At 38.7% G+C, this 15,929-nt stretch overlaps 1 protein-coding gene across 2 annotated transcripts; it reads right to left on the reverse strand.

Moving 5' to 3' along the window:
- Positions 1-2,839: 2,839 nt before the first annotated feature.
- pik3cg (phosphatidylinositol-4,5-bisphosphate 3-kinase, catalytic subunit gamma) lies at positions 2,840-15,249 on the reverse strand. 2 transcript variants are annotated; one of them, XM_067427549.1, is made up of 12 exons: positions 15,057-15,249; positions 11,262-11,323; positions 9,164-11,157; positions 8,920-8,985; positions 8,615-8,840; positions 8,424-8,527; positions 7,613-7,759; positions 7,437-7,527; positions 7,207-7,337; positions 6,775-6,886; positions 4,187-4,344; positions 2,840-3,289 (listed from the first exon to the last, which is right to left on the reverse strand). In XM_067427549.1, the coding sequence occupies exons 2-12, from the start codon at positions 11,290-11,292 to the stop codon at positions 3,008-3,010; spliced, it is 3,342 nt and encodes a 1,113-aa protein (XP_067283650.1). In that variant the 5' UTR covers positions 11,293-11,323; positions 15,057-15,249; the 3' UTR covers positions 2,840-3,007. The 2 variants fall into 2 exon arrangements, with proteins under 2 accessions (XP_067283650.1, XP_067283651.1); XM_067427550.1 differs by lacking the exon at positions 11,262-11,323.
- Positions 15,250-15,929: the final 680 nt, after the last annotated feature.

The following is a 15,929-nucleotide window of genomic DNA, read 5'->3' on the forward strand; positions in this document are numbered from 1 at the left end:
CTTTGCTTTTCATTTATACAAACTATTATTTGTTATTTTAAATTCATTTTTGGGATGTGAAATGTGATTCAGCAGTTGCTTTAGATTCAGACACAAATAGAGGAAGCAAGAAACAGAACACTATTGTTCGGTCAAATGAACAAAATGCTGAAAATAACACTATTTCCACACTAATTAAGAGATTAAGACTGTACTAATTGTCATATGTAGGGAAAGTGGCACATCATGGCTTGTCTTTTTTTGTAATCAGAAAGTGTGAAGACGTATGTGTGAAACAAACTAACAGAGGAAGTCTAAATTGGTAGAACAGACAAAAACGGCATCAACAGAAACACGAGAAGCCAGTGAGTCATTTTCAGCATTACAAAAACTGTCAAAAAAAAAAAGTGCACAATTTACTATTTCGTTCCCTTGGTTTGCAAAATCATGCAATCGATTATTGCGGTAATTTGTTCCCTCGATTTAATCATTTGTGCAATTAGGCTAATCGATGGAGTGATTTAGTACTAAATCTTGAGCATGATTTGCCATTTTGTTCCCTCGGTTTCCTAAATTGTGCGGGTGATTTAATTCGTTGCCTCGATTTTTAAAATCATGCACACAAACACGAAAACAAAATGGCAGCCCCCATCGGATGCGGTGTTTATGGTATAATAGGTTATAATAAAAGTTAGAGTTAAAGGAAGACCGTGAGGATTTAGGGTGCCATTTGCCTGTAGGGCCTGAGATGCGTGTTTAGGACAGCGCATAAGCTTTGTCCAGGCTGAAAAAAAATCATTTTTTTTGGCATGATTCTAGCTTTTATCAACAAAATATATGAGACGGTTGTTGTCAGATGTCATTGGTGATTTCAAATATGAAATTTAATCGTAAGCTTGAGGAAAAGTTTGGGAGGATTTGGTGTTTCTACTTTTAGAGATAGGAGCTGGACTTGCATGCCCGAGATGCCTTTCAAAGACCGTGGAGTGAAATGACCTGGACCTTTAATGGACTCTCTTTAGTCAGTGTACTATTATTTCATGTTTTTGGATTGTTCTGCTGACTAAACAATGCAAAAAATATCTTTCCAAGAAATTTCAGTAGACTTCAGATAAAATTCAGATTATATGAGTGATCTAGAAGTTGTTTTTGTTGTTTTTTACAGTGGATTGTAAAAATATAAAATTACTTTTTAACAGTAAAAAATGTGTAAATGTGATTCACAGAATCATTCTTTTTTTTTTTTTTTGTCAAACTGTTGCTGCTTTTCGTCATTGGAGATGCTTCTTTTTATGATTTAAGGACCATCACGTGATCCTACTTTCAACAACAAACAGGAAAGCGTTTGTTCACTTCAAGGTTGAGAACACGAGCGGGGTGTAAAGGTTTATATTCACATTTCAATTTAAAAATCATCACTGCACAATTCCAAGCAACATAAACTTTGGTGGTGCCAAAAATATTTGGGCTTCCCAAACTGCACAGTCCTGTACAGATAAAAACATCTACATCTCTCTGGTAGGTAAATACATGTGAATTCCTCCTCTGGAATGAATGGAGAAAAACCGGAATTACAACATGGAACAAAGACTTGACTTACCTTTGACTCAACAGTTGTCCATGTTCAGTGATGTAAAAGTAATGAAGGGATAGTTCATCCCAAAAAATGACGATTATTTACTCACCCATATGTCTTACTTTGTTCTTTGGAACACAAAAGAATAGCCTTTTGTTTATGTTTTTACCTGTTTTTGCTCAGATATTAAAAGTCCATAGGATTGAAAACCTTTGGACTCCACTGACTCGAATGGAAAAATATAAATTTATTTTGTCAAAAACATTTGTGCTCCGTTAAATACAGAAAGTCATCTGGGTATTTCATGCATTTAGATTAAATAAGTCATTTGAATTAAGATGAAGAAATGTCATGACACTGTTTATTTACAAAGCATTTTAATATAAAGTTAAATATGTTAAGAAAAAAATCATGTTGACATGTAGGTTGTCCATACATTACGAAAGTGCTCTAATGGGTTAGATATTAAACTAAAGATGAGAGTTAATATTAATGATTATCATCAATATAGTTTCCATTGTTTCTTTATTTTTAATATGTATTTTTTTCCCTAGAAAAGGCTGCTTTATTCTTCATGACGTCACCTTTTTGACATCACATGACCAGAGAAGTACTCATACAGAATAAATTAATTAAGGGTGACAAATACATGTGAATACGGCATTTCATCCATGACATTTCACCAAAAAAAATTACAATTTCTGTCAGTATAAAATCCGAAACCATTTTTAATCGACTAGAGATTTAAAAATTTTAAAAATGACTTGGTGCTCCATCTTGAAATGTGCAAGACAAACAGAATACCAGTGCTATTTACAGCTTTATTATGGACATTTAATTAAAATGACCTAATCCCTAAACCAAACAAGATAATATCAAGGCTGCATTAATAACAAAGCAATGCATGATGTGTATGCATTAAATAAGAATGTCTTATAGATCTATAAAAAGCTAAAAAAAAAATAAAAAAAATACACACTGCAAAAAATGTCTCTCTTAGTATTTTTGTCTTATTTCTAGTCCAAACATCTAAAAATTCTTTAAAACAAGAAGTATTTACTAGACAAGCAAATGTTATTGTCTGGTTTGGGAAAAAATAACTCAAAATTAAGAGAGTTTTTGCTTAAAACAAGCTAAATAATCTGCCAATGGGGTAAGCAAAATAATCTTAAACCAACATTATTTTTCTTACCCCATTGGCAGATTATTTAGCTTATTTTAAGTAAAAACTCTCTTAATTTTGAGTTATTTTTCCCCCAAAACAAGACAATAATCTTTACTTGTCTAGTAAATGTTTCTTAATGTAAGAAGTTTTAGATATTTTGACTAGAAACAAGACAAAAATACTAAGTAAGAAAAGCATTTTTTGCAGTGCAGTAACACCTGAAAAAGCCTCACTTTTTAAAAATGAAGACATTGATTTACTTCATGAAGTAGCTGTGCTGTATTTCCTCAAGCTGAACGCTTCTCTACACCTTGTTTAATGCCTAGCACCAAGTGTAGGAACCAGTTGAACTGCACCGTCCAACCCTTGTCTCGACAGATCTCGATTTGGTCCAAGAAGTGTTGTTTAGCCTCGTCCTCCGAGCGTCCGACCGTCAGCGCCTCCCGAATGTACTCGATGTCCTCCTTGCTGGTCAGCTGAGGCATGCCGGTCATCAGCATCATGGAGAACAGGATGATCAGCAGGTTGGTGTGGTGTCTCAGAGCCAGGTAGGCCCTCAGGCAAACGTTCTGCGTTTATGAGGAAGATTATTTTAGTCACAGCAGAAGAATCAGTGCTAACACTTTATTTCGATGGCCTACTAACTAGAAGTAACCTTGAACTATGGGTGCTTTCACATCTCTAGTTCAATTCATTCATTTATTTATTAATTCATTAATTATTTTATTTATTTATTTGATTTGGAACATTGCATGTTAATGAACAAACATGGAGGATTGTAGCCAAGGGCTAATTTCCATCCATAGTCCCATGGGCTAAGTTCAAACAGGTTCTTTACACATTTCTATTCATTATACATTTCTATAATGAAGCGCGGATGCGACTGAAAAAAAAAACTTTCTAATGCACTGCAGACGGTATGCGCGCATCGCTCTTCACTTCAAGCGGAGGCATGCATTAATTCTTCTTAACTCTGACATGCTCTTCTTCCGAAAATATAGTCCGCGAGCTGCCATGCTGAAGTGCACATTATCAACAAACACTTTCTCATCCCATAATGCACAGCGCAGCTGACTACGGCAGCTGGTTTAGTCCAAAAATGATCAGTACTTCTTGCAGTTGGTTCTGTTCAAGGTCGGATCACGTTCTCACCACAAATGAACCGCGCCAGAGTTTGTTTAAAAGCACACCGAGACCACTTATTTGGTCTACTTTTGGTGCGCACCCGAGTGCGATTGCTGCTTTCACACCTGACCAAACGAACTCTAGTACGATTCAACCGAACTAAATGAGGCAGGCGTAAAAGCACCCTATATATCACCTAACCCTAACCTAACAGTCTACTAATACTCTAATGACAGTTAGTTGACATGTAGTGTCAAAGTTACTTTTAGTAGACAGTCTAAAGTGGGCCATCAAAATAAAGTATAACCGAATCATGAAATATTACAAGCATATGCGTCTACCTGAAATTGGAGGAAATGAGTGCTGCTCTTTTTTCCGGTTGTGCCCATTAAGTAGAGGAAATCCGGAGTTAGCACAAAGGGAACTCGTTCCTTGCTTATCCCCAAAAAACTCTTGTAGTTTCCAAGTATGTGCCCAAAATCAATGTGAAAGAGGTTTCCTGGTGGAAAACATACATTTTGTTATTGTTCCTTGAGGTGATTATTGACTGATGGAAGATTCAGGCTTCAATACAAGTTTAACTCCAACACCAATGCATGATTTTAAAATGCACAAAAAAAGAATTAGGGGCCAAGCCCCGGTATGCACCTTTTGTGATTGTTAGTAGTGTTCTTATTATTATTCCACTCTGGAAGTCTATGGCAACCCATATAACCAATTGCAGAAAGTTATGAAATTTGGCACTCTGATAGAGGACAGTCCGAACATTAACCACACTAATTTTGGAGTCTCTAACTCAATCGCTCTAGTGGCACTAACTGTCCAAATATGCACTCACGTTTATGTTAACTTTTAAACTGTAAAAGCTTAAAAAAAAATTACATTTTCCTCTGATTCCTTGGCTCAAGACGATCTGATTGCAAATGGCATTTGCCATAGTCAGTCAAACAGTTGGTTGTTTTTCTTTAAAAACATACTTTTTTGAACTTAGTGTTGTTGAACTTAGACCTTAGTGTTGTACTGACTTTGGTAGCAAATCGGTAATGACATTTTTAAAATGTGACTATACCATGATACCAGTATTTGCCTCTAGCATTTTGAGCGCTGTTAAATGGAGCGCTGTTAAACACCTGTTTGGCCATTGTGTTCATGTGCTCAACATATATGTCTCTGATTGGACATTGTGTTTACGCGCTCAACATATAGGTCTCTGATTGGACATTGTGTTCATGAGCTCAACATATAGGTCTCTGATTGGACATTGTGTTCATGAGCTCAACATATAGGTCTCTGATTGGACATTGTGTTCATGTGCTCAACATATATGTCTCTGATTGGACATTGTGTTTACGCGCTCAACATATAGGTCTCTGATTTGACATTGTGTTCATGAGCTCAACATATATGTCTCTGATTGGCCATTGTGTTCATGAGCTCAACATATGTCTCTGATTGGCCATTGTGTTCATGAGCTCAACATATATGTCTCTGATTGGTCATTGTGTTTACGCGCTCAACATATATGTCTCTGATTGGCCATTAAGTTCATGAGCTCAACATATATGTCTCTGATTGGCCATTAAGTTCATGAGCTCAACATATATGTCTCTGATTGGCCATTTTGTTCATGAGCTCAACATATATGTCTCTGATTGGCCATTGTGTTCATGAGCTCAACATATATGTCTCTGATTGGGCATTGTGTTCATGAGCTCAACATATATGTCTCTGATTGGGCATTGTGTTCATGAGCTCAACATATATGTCTCTGATTGGGCATTGTGTTCATGAGCTCAACATATATGTCTCTGATTGGGCATTGTGTTCATGAGCTCAACATATATGTCTCTAATTGGCCATTGTGTTCATGAGCTCAACATATATGTCTCTGATTGGCCATTGTGTTCATGAGCTCAACATATATGTCTCTGATTGGGCATTGTGTTCATGAGCTCAACATATATGTCTCTAATTGGCCATTGTGTTTACGCGCTCAACATATAGGTCTCTGATTGGACATTGTGTTCATGAGCTCAACATATATGTCTCTGATTGGCCATTGTGTTCATGAGCTCAACATATATGTCTCTGATTGGCCATTTTGTTCATGAGCTCAACATATATGTCTCTGATTGGCCATTGTGTTCATGAGCTCAACATATATGTCTCTGATTGGACATTGTGTTTACGCGCTCAACATATAGGTCTCTGATTGGACATTGTGTTCATGAGCTCAACATATATGTCTCTGATTGGCCATTGTGTTCATGAGCTCAACATATATGTCTCTGATTGGCCATTGTGTTCATGAGCTCAACATATATGTCTCTGATTGGCCATTGTGTTCACACGTTCAACATATATGTCTCTGATTGGACATTGTGTTTACGCGCTCAACATATATGTCTCTGATTGGCCATTGTGTTCATGAGCTCAACATATATGTCTCTGATTGGGCATTGTGTTCATGAGCTCAACCTATATGTCTCTGATTGGCCATTGTGTTTACGCGCTCAACATATTTGTCTGTAATTGGCCATTGTGTTCATGAGCTCAACATATTTGTCTCTGATAAGCTACAATGATCAATGCTTAAAAAACATGTTGTAAATAAATGTGTTTGACATGCTTGACACTGCTGCATGTAGCTATATTTTAGACCTCTTAAAAAGCAGATATCAAGATTACGTTGAGCCACTTAAAATGCAAGCGAATGGGGACAATTTTTGAAGGAACTTAAAATGTGGAGCTTACAATTTTTTAAAACCCATCTATAATTTGAGCTGTAAAGGTGCAAGTGGGCATATTTTTTATTTTTTGTATTTGTGGCATAATCAACATTATGCCACAAATGCTTTGGACTTAGCTTAACTTTTACTGAACCTGAAATATTCATTTGCAGAGAGGTTACTGTAATAACAATAATTACCTGTCTCTGTGATCATTATGTTGTCATTGTGACGATCACCAATGCCCAGGACATAAGTTGCCACACAATATCCTCCACAGGAGAACACAAAGCGTTCTACAGCCTGCTGGTGCTGAAGAGGTGGTGCGGGGATGGAAAAAATGCACAAACATCACATAAATCACCAATGCCTGACCTATTTCACATTTGCATCAAGCAAACACAAACATGCAAAGGTCTGACGTATAACCTAACCTCCTTATCAGAAGCTGAACTTGACCAAACTTGCAGGTGTTTGTATATGAATCAATAGACCTTGTTTAAAAATAGCTCACTGGATGTGTGTAGATGTCTGGTCTCCACAAAGGCAAACGCCCTCAAACCAAGACTCCAGGAAGTGAGGCGTTTCCTTCCTCTTTAGCAAATACAACAGTTTAAATGGAAATAACATACCTTGTCCTCACTGACACACTTTTCACTGAGCCATTGGCTGAGGATTTCATCTTTAAAAGCTCCAGTGTTCCCAACAGTACTTTGCTGAATGTTAGCAATAGTAGTGGCATCCTTCACTATTTCAATCATTCCTAGAAGAGGAGCGGTCCTTACATTGTTCAAGAATGCTATGTTATTTGACTCATAACAGTGTTTGGAAAAAACTTTAAAAACACATCAACCACCATTACCAATTTTATTCCCAGTGGAAATGCAGCCGTATGGTAACAAGGAAAGATCCAAGGATTCCAGCTCCCAGATAGACTCCATTATTAGTAAAATCTGAAAGAAAGTCAAAAAAGGGCTATTTGAAAGACTGCTAATGCCGTTGAAGACTTCTAGCATGCATCCAAATGATCATGTCTACCTGTAATATCAGCATGTCCTGGCGAAGGTCATCCCCGTCTTTAAAGATGACCCCAATTGTGTCACTCGACAAGGTGGTGGGGTCAGCTCGCTTGAACTGCAGCCACAAGGGTTTCTTCTTGGATGCCATCACTTTGCATTGTTCAATCTACAAATAATATGGTGCATTGTTTAATGGGTGCATTATCTAAGACTATTTATTTGAAAACGTGCTATATTTATGAATGATCTTACCGGAAATTAATAGAATGTTCCAGGTTCATTACAAGTTAAACTCAAATGACTAAATGTGGCAAAATCTTGATTTCCACCCCACCCACACACTAATTTCACACAATTTTTTTTGCAAGACACTGAAGTCAAAGGGGCCGATTATAGTAAACTTTAAAAGATTTTCAGTTTCAATAGTATATATACATGATTTTAGAGTAAAAAAGCTCTGTAAAGATATATGCAATTTAATTACCATGACAATGCAATGTAATAAACCCTTAAAACGGCTGTAACAATTATTTAAACAGCTTTACAGCTCTAATAATACAAGTTTTAACGCGAGAATCAATGTTTTGTATAACATTATAATCTTCACATTTCTACTTTTAAATCCTCCAAAAATCAGTCTCATTCATTTCCAATGTAAGTGCCTGACTAATTTTCGATTTAATAAAATTATTTATTGTGATAATCAAAATATTGCTGCAAATGCTGTCGATTGAGCTAACCTTGTATTGAACCTGAGATATTCTTTAAAACTAGAAGCACTGTAGATCAATAGCAACTAAAATGGAAGAGTACTGTATAGTTTTACATACCACAAGCGCCCCTGCCCGTAGGCCCGGGTCGTAAGGCACTTTAAAGCTGTCCGGCAACCCTGACATCTGCAGACCTTCCAGTTTCTGCCGCAGCTGAATAACAACTAGAGTGTTCCCACCACATTAGATATTAATGTACTGAGTTGGCCTATTGCAATACACTAGGGACAAATACTGGCTGTAGTCATCACCTTGTGGTGAAACGTCATACTTTTCAGCAGACATTTGCTTAATCTCACGAGTGACTTTTTGCAAGGCCTCTGTGATCTCCACCTGCTTCCTGAAGTCCTGCAACATGGCTTCACCACAACCACGGAGGTAAGCTTCCAGTATTACGGCATACCTCTGCTGATAGTGCATGGACTGAGCGATTTCACTACGCAGAAACCAGAACAAAAAATGGCCGATGCGCTTGCTCTACGAAGGAGTCAAAAGAGTTGGCATTATTGAACTGAAAACATTTTGAAGACTGCAGACGGAGGAGATTCTGACTTACTCTGAGTGCACGTTTGAGAAGGAACCTGGCAAGTGCGCTGTCATGGTACGGTTCAAATTTTACAGCCTATGAAACAAATAACCAAAAACAAAGATTATACTGTTAACAATCATACAGTTGGGTGGTTCATTTGATGTAAATATTCCCTTGGTGATTTAAATAGCATGCTGAAGTTTCTTTGTTCATGTTGAGTTCTGAGCAATTATGCAAAACTAACCATAGCGTGTTGTAACCCCAGGCTCACCTGAACAAGCTGCAAGAGGTACCGCAGGACATCATCATCTCCTAAAGTCTCCAACTTCCGTACGGCCAAAGAACGCACATTTTCATCAGAGAAGTGGCAGTCCAGTAACTGTAAAGCCAAACCCACATCAAGCAAGCTTCGGTCCCATACAGTGCTCCTCTCCAGAAGACAGTGTGTGATCGCCACAGCCTCTTGCTTGCCCCACTTAACGGAGGAAAGAAACTTCGGATATGCTTTGGGATCCCTCATGCACTCCTGCCGGAAGTGCCAGAGCAATTCTTTATCTTCGGAGGTGAGTGGGTGCAAGGGGTCAGTGGCAATAATCTGCTCGAACTGTTTGCGCAGATGGTTGGGCATCTCTCTCTGCCCTCTTTCGCCTTCCATTTCTGAGTCCGGAGAATCCTTGCTCTTGGGAAGAGCCACCGGGTAGCAGTACTTGTCCAGGAGAATAGCAACAGCCATGGAGCTGTTCTTGTCCGGGTTCGTTGCGGACGTAAGTTTGTCTGCGTTAACGCTGCTGTTATCTTCATTCTTCTCGGGCATCTTCCACATGTGCAAGATGAACTCGCCCTGTCTGAGCAGGCAGCGATGATCCACGAGTAACAGGTTGACATAGTAGAGCAAGCGGCTCTTGTTTTTGCAGTCGTTTTCCTTGGACGCTTGAGTCTGCGCTTTTCCACATGACACCTGCAGGCTAAGTCGGGCACCTTTAGGCAAGTCCTTGATCTTTATGTTGAACTCCAACCAGGTGTTCCAAATCACCTCCTCTGTGAAGGGTTTGGACGCTGTCCTTTCCTGGGCCAGCAGCTGTTGTCCGTGGAAAATGCTGGCCTCGACAAACACGATCAACTCAGAGTTACGTGGGAGCACTGGTATGTCAATCCCCAAGATTTTCACCCTGAATTTACGATTGCAGTCCCAAAGGGAGATGGTGAACACCTTCTCGTGGTCTTTCTCAGTGATGGTCAATTGTTCGTGAGTACCAGCGACTCCAGTGCAGTCATCAACCTGAGACCAGTCCTCTTTTTGGACCACATCTTGTTCTGGGTTTGGGGGACTCTCTAAAACCAGATGGATCTCTTCACCATTTTTAAGACACTGTCTGATCCAGTGGAAATCTTTGATGGCATAGTTGCCATATAGGTACTCCTCTCGTCCACAAACCCTCAATACAAAATCAGATTCACTGACGTCTTCTGATATGCCTAAAAGTGCTCTCTTGTTAGTGATCTTGGCGAAGAAGCTCTGAAGAACCCCAACAGGTGTGTCATCTATAGACACCTTAATTGTCTGGCTTGTTGTATCCTTGTGTATCACCACCAAAATGTGATTGTTACTTATTTTGCTCAGCAAGTACTCAGGGAGAGGCTTCGAAGTCATCCAGGGATCCATCGAGTAAAGTTTGGGGTCTCGATCCGAAAGCTCGATTTTCCGAGGGGTCAGTAACTTTCTTCGTGTGAACTCCAGTTCGTCGTCATGGACGTTGCTTACATCGGTAACATCATATCCAATTAGGTGGTTCAGAAACCGTTGATACTGAAGCGAATCCTCAGCAGGTTGTGGTCTAACGACTAGATGAATCTTCCCAACCTCTTTTCTCAATGCTTTCCAATATCTGATACAGTCAAGGGTTTGGAATACCTGCTGCTTGTCATAGATCTCATACCAGTTGCCCTTCTTCTGGTAGAGCAGAATGCAGTGGTCTGGAGAGTATTTTTGGTAAAACTCTGGGCACAACTTAGTAGTTACGGCTCTGTGCCAAAGCTGGACCTTCACCTGCTCTACCGTCCAATTTCCAGTCACGTCCAGTTGCAGCGTGTCTAGGGTCTTGGTGTTTTTGTTGATGGTGGGAAGTACAAACTCAACAGGTATATGATCCATTGATACAGCGGAGTTAGACGTAAAGGCTTTCATTTTCCTTCTTCTCCTCTTGTTTTCTTCTCTACGAACTACTGGCGGTTCATCATCACTGGCTTGCTGTTCCATAACCAATGCTAAATTGGTAAAAGAAAGAGCGATTTTCTCAGAAAAAAAAAGACTAGGGCTGCTTAAAGGAACAGTTCACCCAAAAATGAAAATTATCCCATAATTTACTCACCCTCAAGGCTGTACGCCAAGGCCATAACCATGTCTTGAACATTGGGGTGTTGAAAGGTTTTTCTATTTAAAGAAATCAAATACTTAAAGGATTAAACGGGATTTTAGGGAATAGAGCAGGGGTCGCCAACTGGCGGACTCCGGTCCGGATCCGGACCGCGAGATGCATCCATCCGGACCGCGAAGCTGTTTGACACACTGAAATAACTAAATGCCAAATGCGATTTAAAATAAATAAATAAATAATCACATTTATATCAGGCAGCTCAGTAGAACCGTTTTTCCTATGTTGCCACGGTTGCGTTGACAGTTAAAGGGTTCGCACACCGGACTGAAGCTCATGGGCGCGTCTCAGGATCTCACAGCGGACGCACACATTACGCGCGAGCTCAGTTTTGAATCGACTCCTGACAGAAGAACTTCACGATGAGTGTATCTCTTGTAGCACAAGGTGAAATCAGTATGTACATGGACGATTTAAGGGAAATATAATATAAATGTAATACATCATGCAGCTCTTCTGTCAGAAGTCGATTCAAAACTGAGCTTGCGCGTATGTGAGCGTCCGGTGTGAGATCCTGAGACGCGCCCATGAGCTTCAGTCCGGTGTGCGGCTACGTTACTATGCTCACTACATGTTTAGACGCGCATTGAAGAGACTGAAGAAAACGGCGCGCAAAACAGAGGCTGAATGAGAAATTGGCCCCTTAACCCTCATTCACTATTCCCTACGTTTGTCCACTATTACAGTTCACTTGAAGGAGTGAATGAAAACGAGTGCGTGAAGTCGGACAGCTGTTGTGTGTACATCGGCTACACCCGTTATTGCGGTGCAACATGTGAGTACACTCAAACATGTCCACTGTGGTTTCGGACGCCACTACAAATGGCTGTCCCCTCAAATAATGCCCTATTTAGGGTATAGGGGCGATTTCTGATTCAGCCATACACATTTTAAAGACCCCTTTATCCTCAGCAGTCTGAGGTAAGGGCGCAGAAAATAAATGAGCCAATTTCTCACATGCACTGAAGTTCAGACAATGTAGCTATATTCACTTTTTTATTATTATTATTTTTATTTTTTTTGGAACAAGGAATGTTTATGCTTCCATTCCATCTTTAAGTTCAACTCAGCTCAGCCTTTTGAGAGGTTATTTACGTTTTTCTGGATTTAAAGGAACAGTTGAAATAAAGAGATAAAATATTTTGTGGACTTTTTCATTTTTCCAACACTGGTGGCACCTTATTTTTGCCTGTTTGTGTTTCTGGATGATATTGCAAATGATTTTTTACCAGTGCAATTTGAAGCACAGAGAGAGCAGTGCTGAAGATAGTCTCTACCTAACTAAATGTAGGCTATACATGTGAATGAACATAAAAATATGTTATGAGATTTCTGTTTTGTTTTTTAACCAGGAGGGTTTGTGTTCATTGATTGTTACTCTTTATCTCAGTTCAGCAGAAAAAGCACTTTAGTTGCTAGTAATGTTGAAATTAACGTATTTTCAGTGCAGATTTAGAGATGAAGGCATTTTTTCATTCATCATATTTTTGTCAGACATGGCTACTGGTTGAATTAGATATTTTGTACCAATGCAAACAGAATAACCTCAAAATTAAATACATTTTTTGAAGGATTACCTATGTTTGCTTTAAAAAAATGAAAAGACATACTTTATCTATATGAGAACATATTATATTTTGTTCAATAAAGACATTTTAATCTACACTAATTTCTTTAGTCTGGCAAAAAGACATCGATTCATGTTTTTGGGTATATAACTGTCCGGACCTCGGCCGGTGAGAAGGTTTTTTTTCTGGACCCCAAGCAATTTTAGTTGAAGACCCCTGGAATAGAGAATGACTAAAAACTATATAGTTGTGAAATGATCCATTTAAACTCTTTGCAAATAGTATTTCATTTAATAATATACACACATTCACTCATGTTAGTACGTCTAATATGTCAAGTGTAAAAACATTTCCTGTCTCGTCACATTCAATTATGATTGACATTTAAATAATTGCGTATTTCAGTTTAAAATGGAGAAATTACATTTAAAAAGTTGAATAGTTTGCATCACTGTATGTTACTGGGGGTTGTTAAACATCATAAAACAGTCATCAAATAATAAATGTTTAGCAACTTATATCTTTGTTGGAGTTCATACAATCTGCTGCATTCCCGTGCCCTCAGAATTATCGTAAATACGAGTTTCCTAGGTAAAAATTGCACATGAACGCCCTACCAATTCAAAATTTGAATCGGATGAGCTCGTAATCACGACTTAAGTGGGAATTATCAAATTTCCGATAGCAAGTGAAGGCGGCATAAGCCCCGCCTTCTTTGATTTGATTGGCCATCATTTTGCCATTGACGAGCGCTGTTAGACAGCTGAGGCAGACCAGCCTAAAAATTAATTTTTTTTTAGCTGTCTGCCATCCTAACAAGAAACAGAGCGGTGCAGAAAGGAGAACAGCATTAAGAAATATCAAATATTGAGGGGGACAATTTGGCAATTTCCAATTATTAGGGGACTTGTCCTCCTCAAAGCCTATGATGGTTATGGCCCTGCTGTAAGTGAATCCTGGCGGAAAAGTACCCTCTGTCCCAATGTAGGAGTAACGCAAGCTTAGGCAAGAATAGACGCCTCTCGCGAAAACCAGGTAACTCTCTAGTGAATGCACATCCGGCCTCTGCTAGAAGCCAGTGATTATAGTTTATATAGTTTTAAATATGGATATTTTTCTTACTAAAGGCCATCGCTACGCTTCTGAAGGGACTTATTAAATCACTGGAGTCGTATGGATTACTTTTATGATGGATGGATGCGCTTTTTTTGGAGCTTAAAAAATTTGGTCACTAATTGATGCCATTACAAAGCTAGGATATTATTTAATATAACTCCGATTATGTTCGGAAGACAGGTGAGCATATTATGGGATCATTTTTACTTGTGGGTGAACTTTTCCTTTCATTTCATGCACAAATAAGACACCCTGGACCACCACAACATTTTATAAATGGATCACTGTTGATTTTAGCTTTCTCAACAAAATAAATAAATAAATAAACAAATAAATAAATAAAATCCAGGGCACTCAATTAACAGTATTTATGTTGCCTTCACGTGCTATCGTAAATATTAGTTTACGATAAAAAGTAAATACTATAATTTACGATAATTATCGTAAATACTGTTTCCTAGTTAAAAAATTGGACATGAAGTGGGAGGTACAAACCTTCCGATTGCACATGAAGGCAGGATTAATAGTAGCAGGTGAACAGATGACAAATATGCTTCAAATGTTACTTGTTGTCTTTAGAACATATTTAAATGTACATTTATTTTATAAACATACTTAGATATAGTTGTTACAGGGTTACATTATCCACCATCTGATGGTGTTCACTTTATGCAAAGGAAGTCATCAAAGCAGGAAGCACAAGTGTGCTAAGCCCTTCAAACAACAAAACAACCAATGTCGACAAAGCAGAAAAGTATAACGCAAACCGAATGTCACTGCAATCCATCATTTGTTTCCTACATTGCCCGTTTAGCAAGAGGAAACTTTGAAAAGTTCCACGTTGTTGAAACACACAGCAAACGCGGAAGTTTCTTTAATAATACTCTGATAAGTATGATATTTAGAGTAAAAACACAAGTAAGTTATCTACATTGCAACGTCATTGTTAAACAGAAATAACAAGACACGCTAATTTTAACACTGACAGCTCAGAAGTAACGGTTCTACCGGAAGGTTGCCTTAAAAAGCGGACAATAATAAAACTCACCGTTCAGCAAACGCAGAGCCAATGACCCTGAAAGCGGTCGAGTGAATACTTATACATGGATGCAGTGCAATAAGTACAGACGCGTATAAGTATAACCGCTCTTATTCCAGCAGTTATTAACCCAAAATAAACGCGATCAGTCACAGAAGCGCGTTTCCCCTCAAGTCTCTCACTCACCTCCCCATCTGACACGCGCTCAGCTGCTGCTCCCATTGGCCTGACACTTCGGCTCACTCTCATGCATAACATGGAGTTTTTCCTTCAATATGCAAATATGTTTTGCATAGACAATGAGAGTTTTAGAAACTTAATGCATTTTAAATAAGGTATTTTCAAGTTCAATCTCTTATATAGCTAAGCACTGTTTATTAGACTATTTATTTCTGTTTTTTATTTAGGTGTTTACATGGCAACAACACAACAAAAGAGGATGCAAGCAAAGACTAAAGATCTAATCAAGATTTTTGTCAATGTTAGACATTTTATTTGCCCAGTATGGCAACATTTGACTAGATTATTTGTGCAATGGTGTCCTCTAGTGGTGTGGGAGAGGACACACACACACACACACACACACACACACACACACACACACAGCATGCCATTCAAGGAAATTATTGTATTTATAATGAAGTTTGAGTACATGTAATGAAACTTTAATATATGGAATACACATTTTAGTGCCAAAAAAATGGTTGGGAACCCTCAGTCTCCAAATCATTGAATTCAGGTGCTCCAATCACCTCATGGCACAGGTGTATAAATCAAGCACTAGACATGCAGCCGCTTCTACAAACATTAGTGTAAGAATGGGTCGCTCTCAGGAGCTCAGTGAACTCAAGCGTGGTGCCATGATAGGCTGCCACCTGTGCA

Source organism: Pseudorasbora parva, chromosome 20 (genome assembly GCF_024679245.1).
Source record: "Pseudorasbora parva isolate DD20220531a chromosome 20, ASM2467924v1, whole genome shotgun sequence".
Lineage (NCBI taxonomy): Eukaryota > Metazoa > Chordata > Actinopteri > Cypriniformes > Gobionidae > Pseudorasbora > Pseudorasbora parva.

Bases quoted from the DNA above. Each gene is read 5' to 3' on its own strand.
- pik3cg (XM_067427549.1), bottom strand. From the start codon at position 11,292: ATGGTTATGGCCTTGGCGTACAGCCTTGAGG. The intron at 8,986-9,163 runs GTGAGCCTGGGG...TTTGTTTCATAG, and splicing joins ACCTCTTGCAGCTTGTTCAG to GCTGTAAAATTTGAACCGTA. The intron at 8,528-8,614 runs GTGATGACTACA...GGAACACTCTAG, and splicing joins GTATGACGTTTCACCACAAG to TTGTTATTCAGCTGCGGCAG.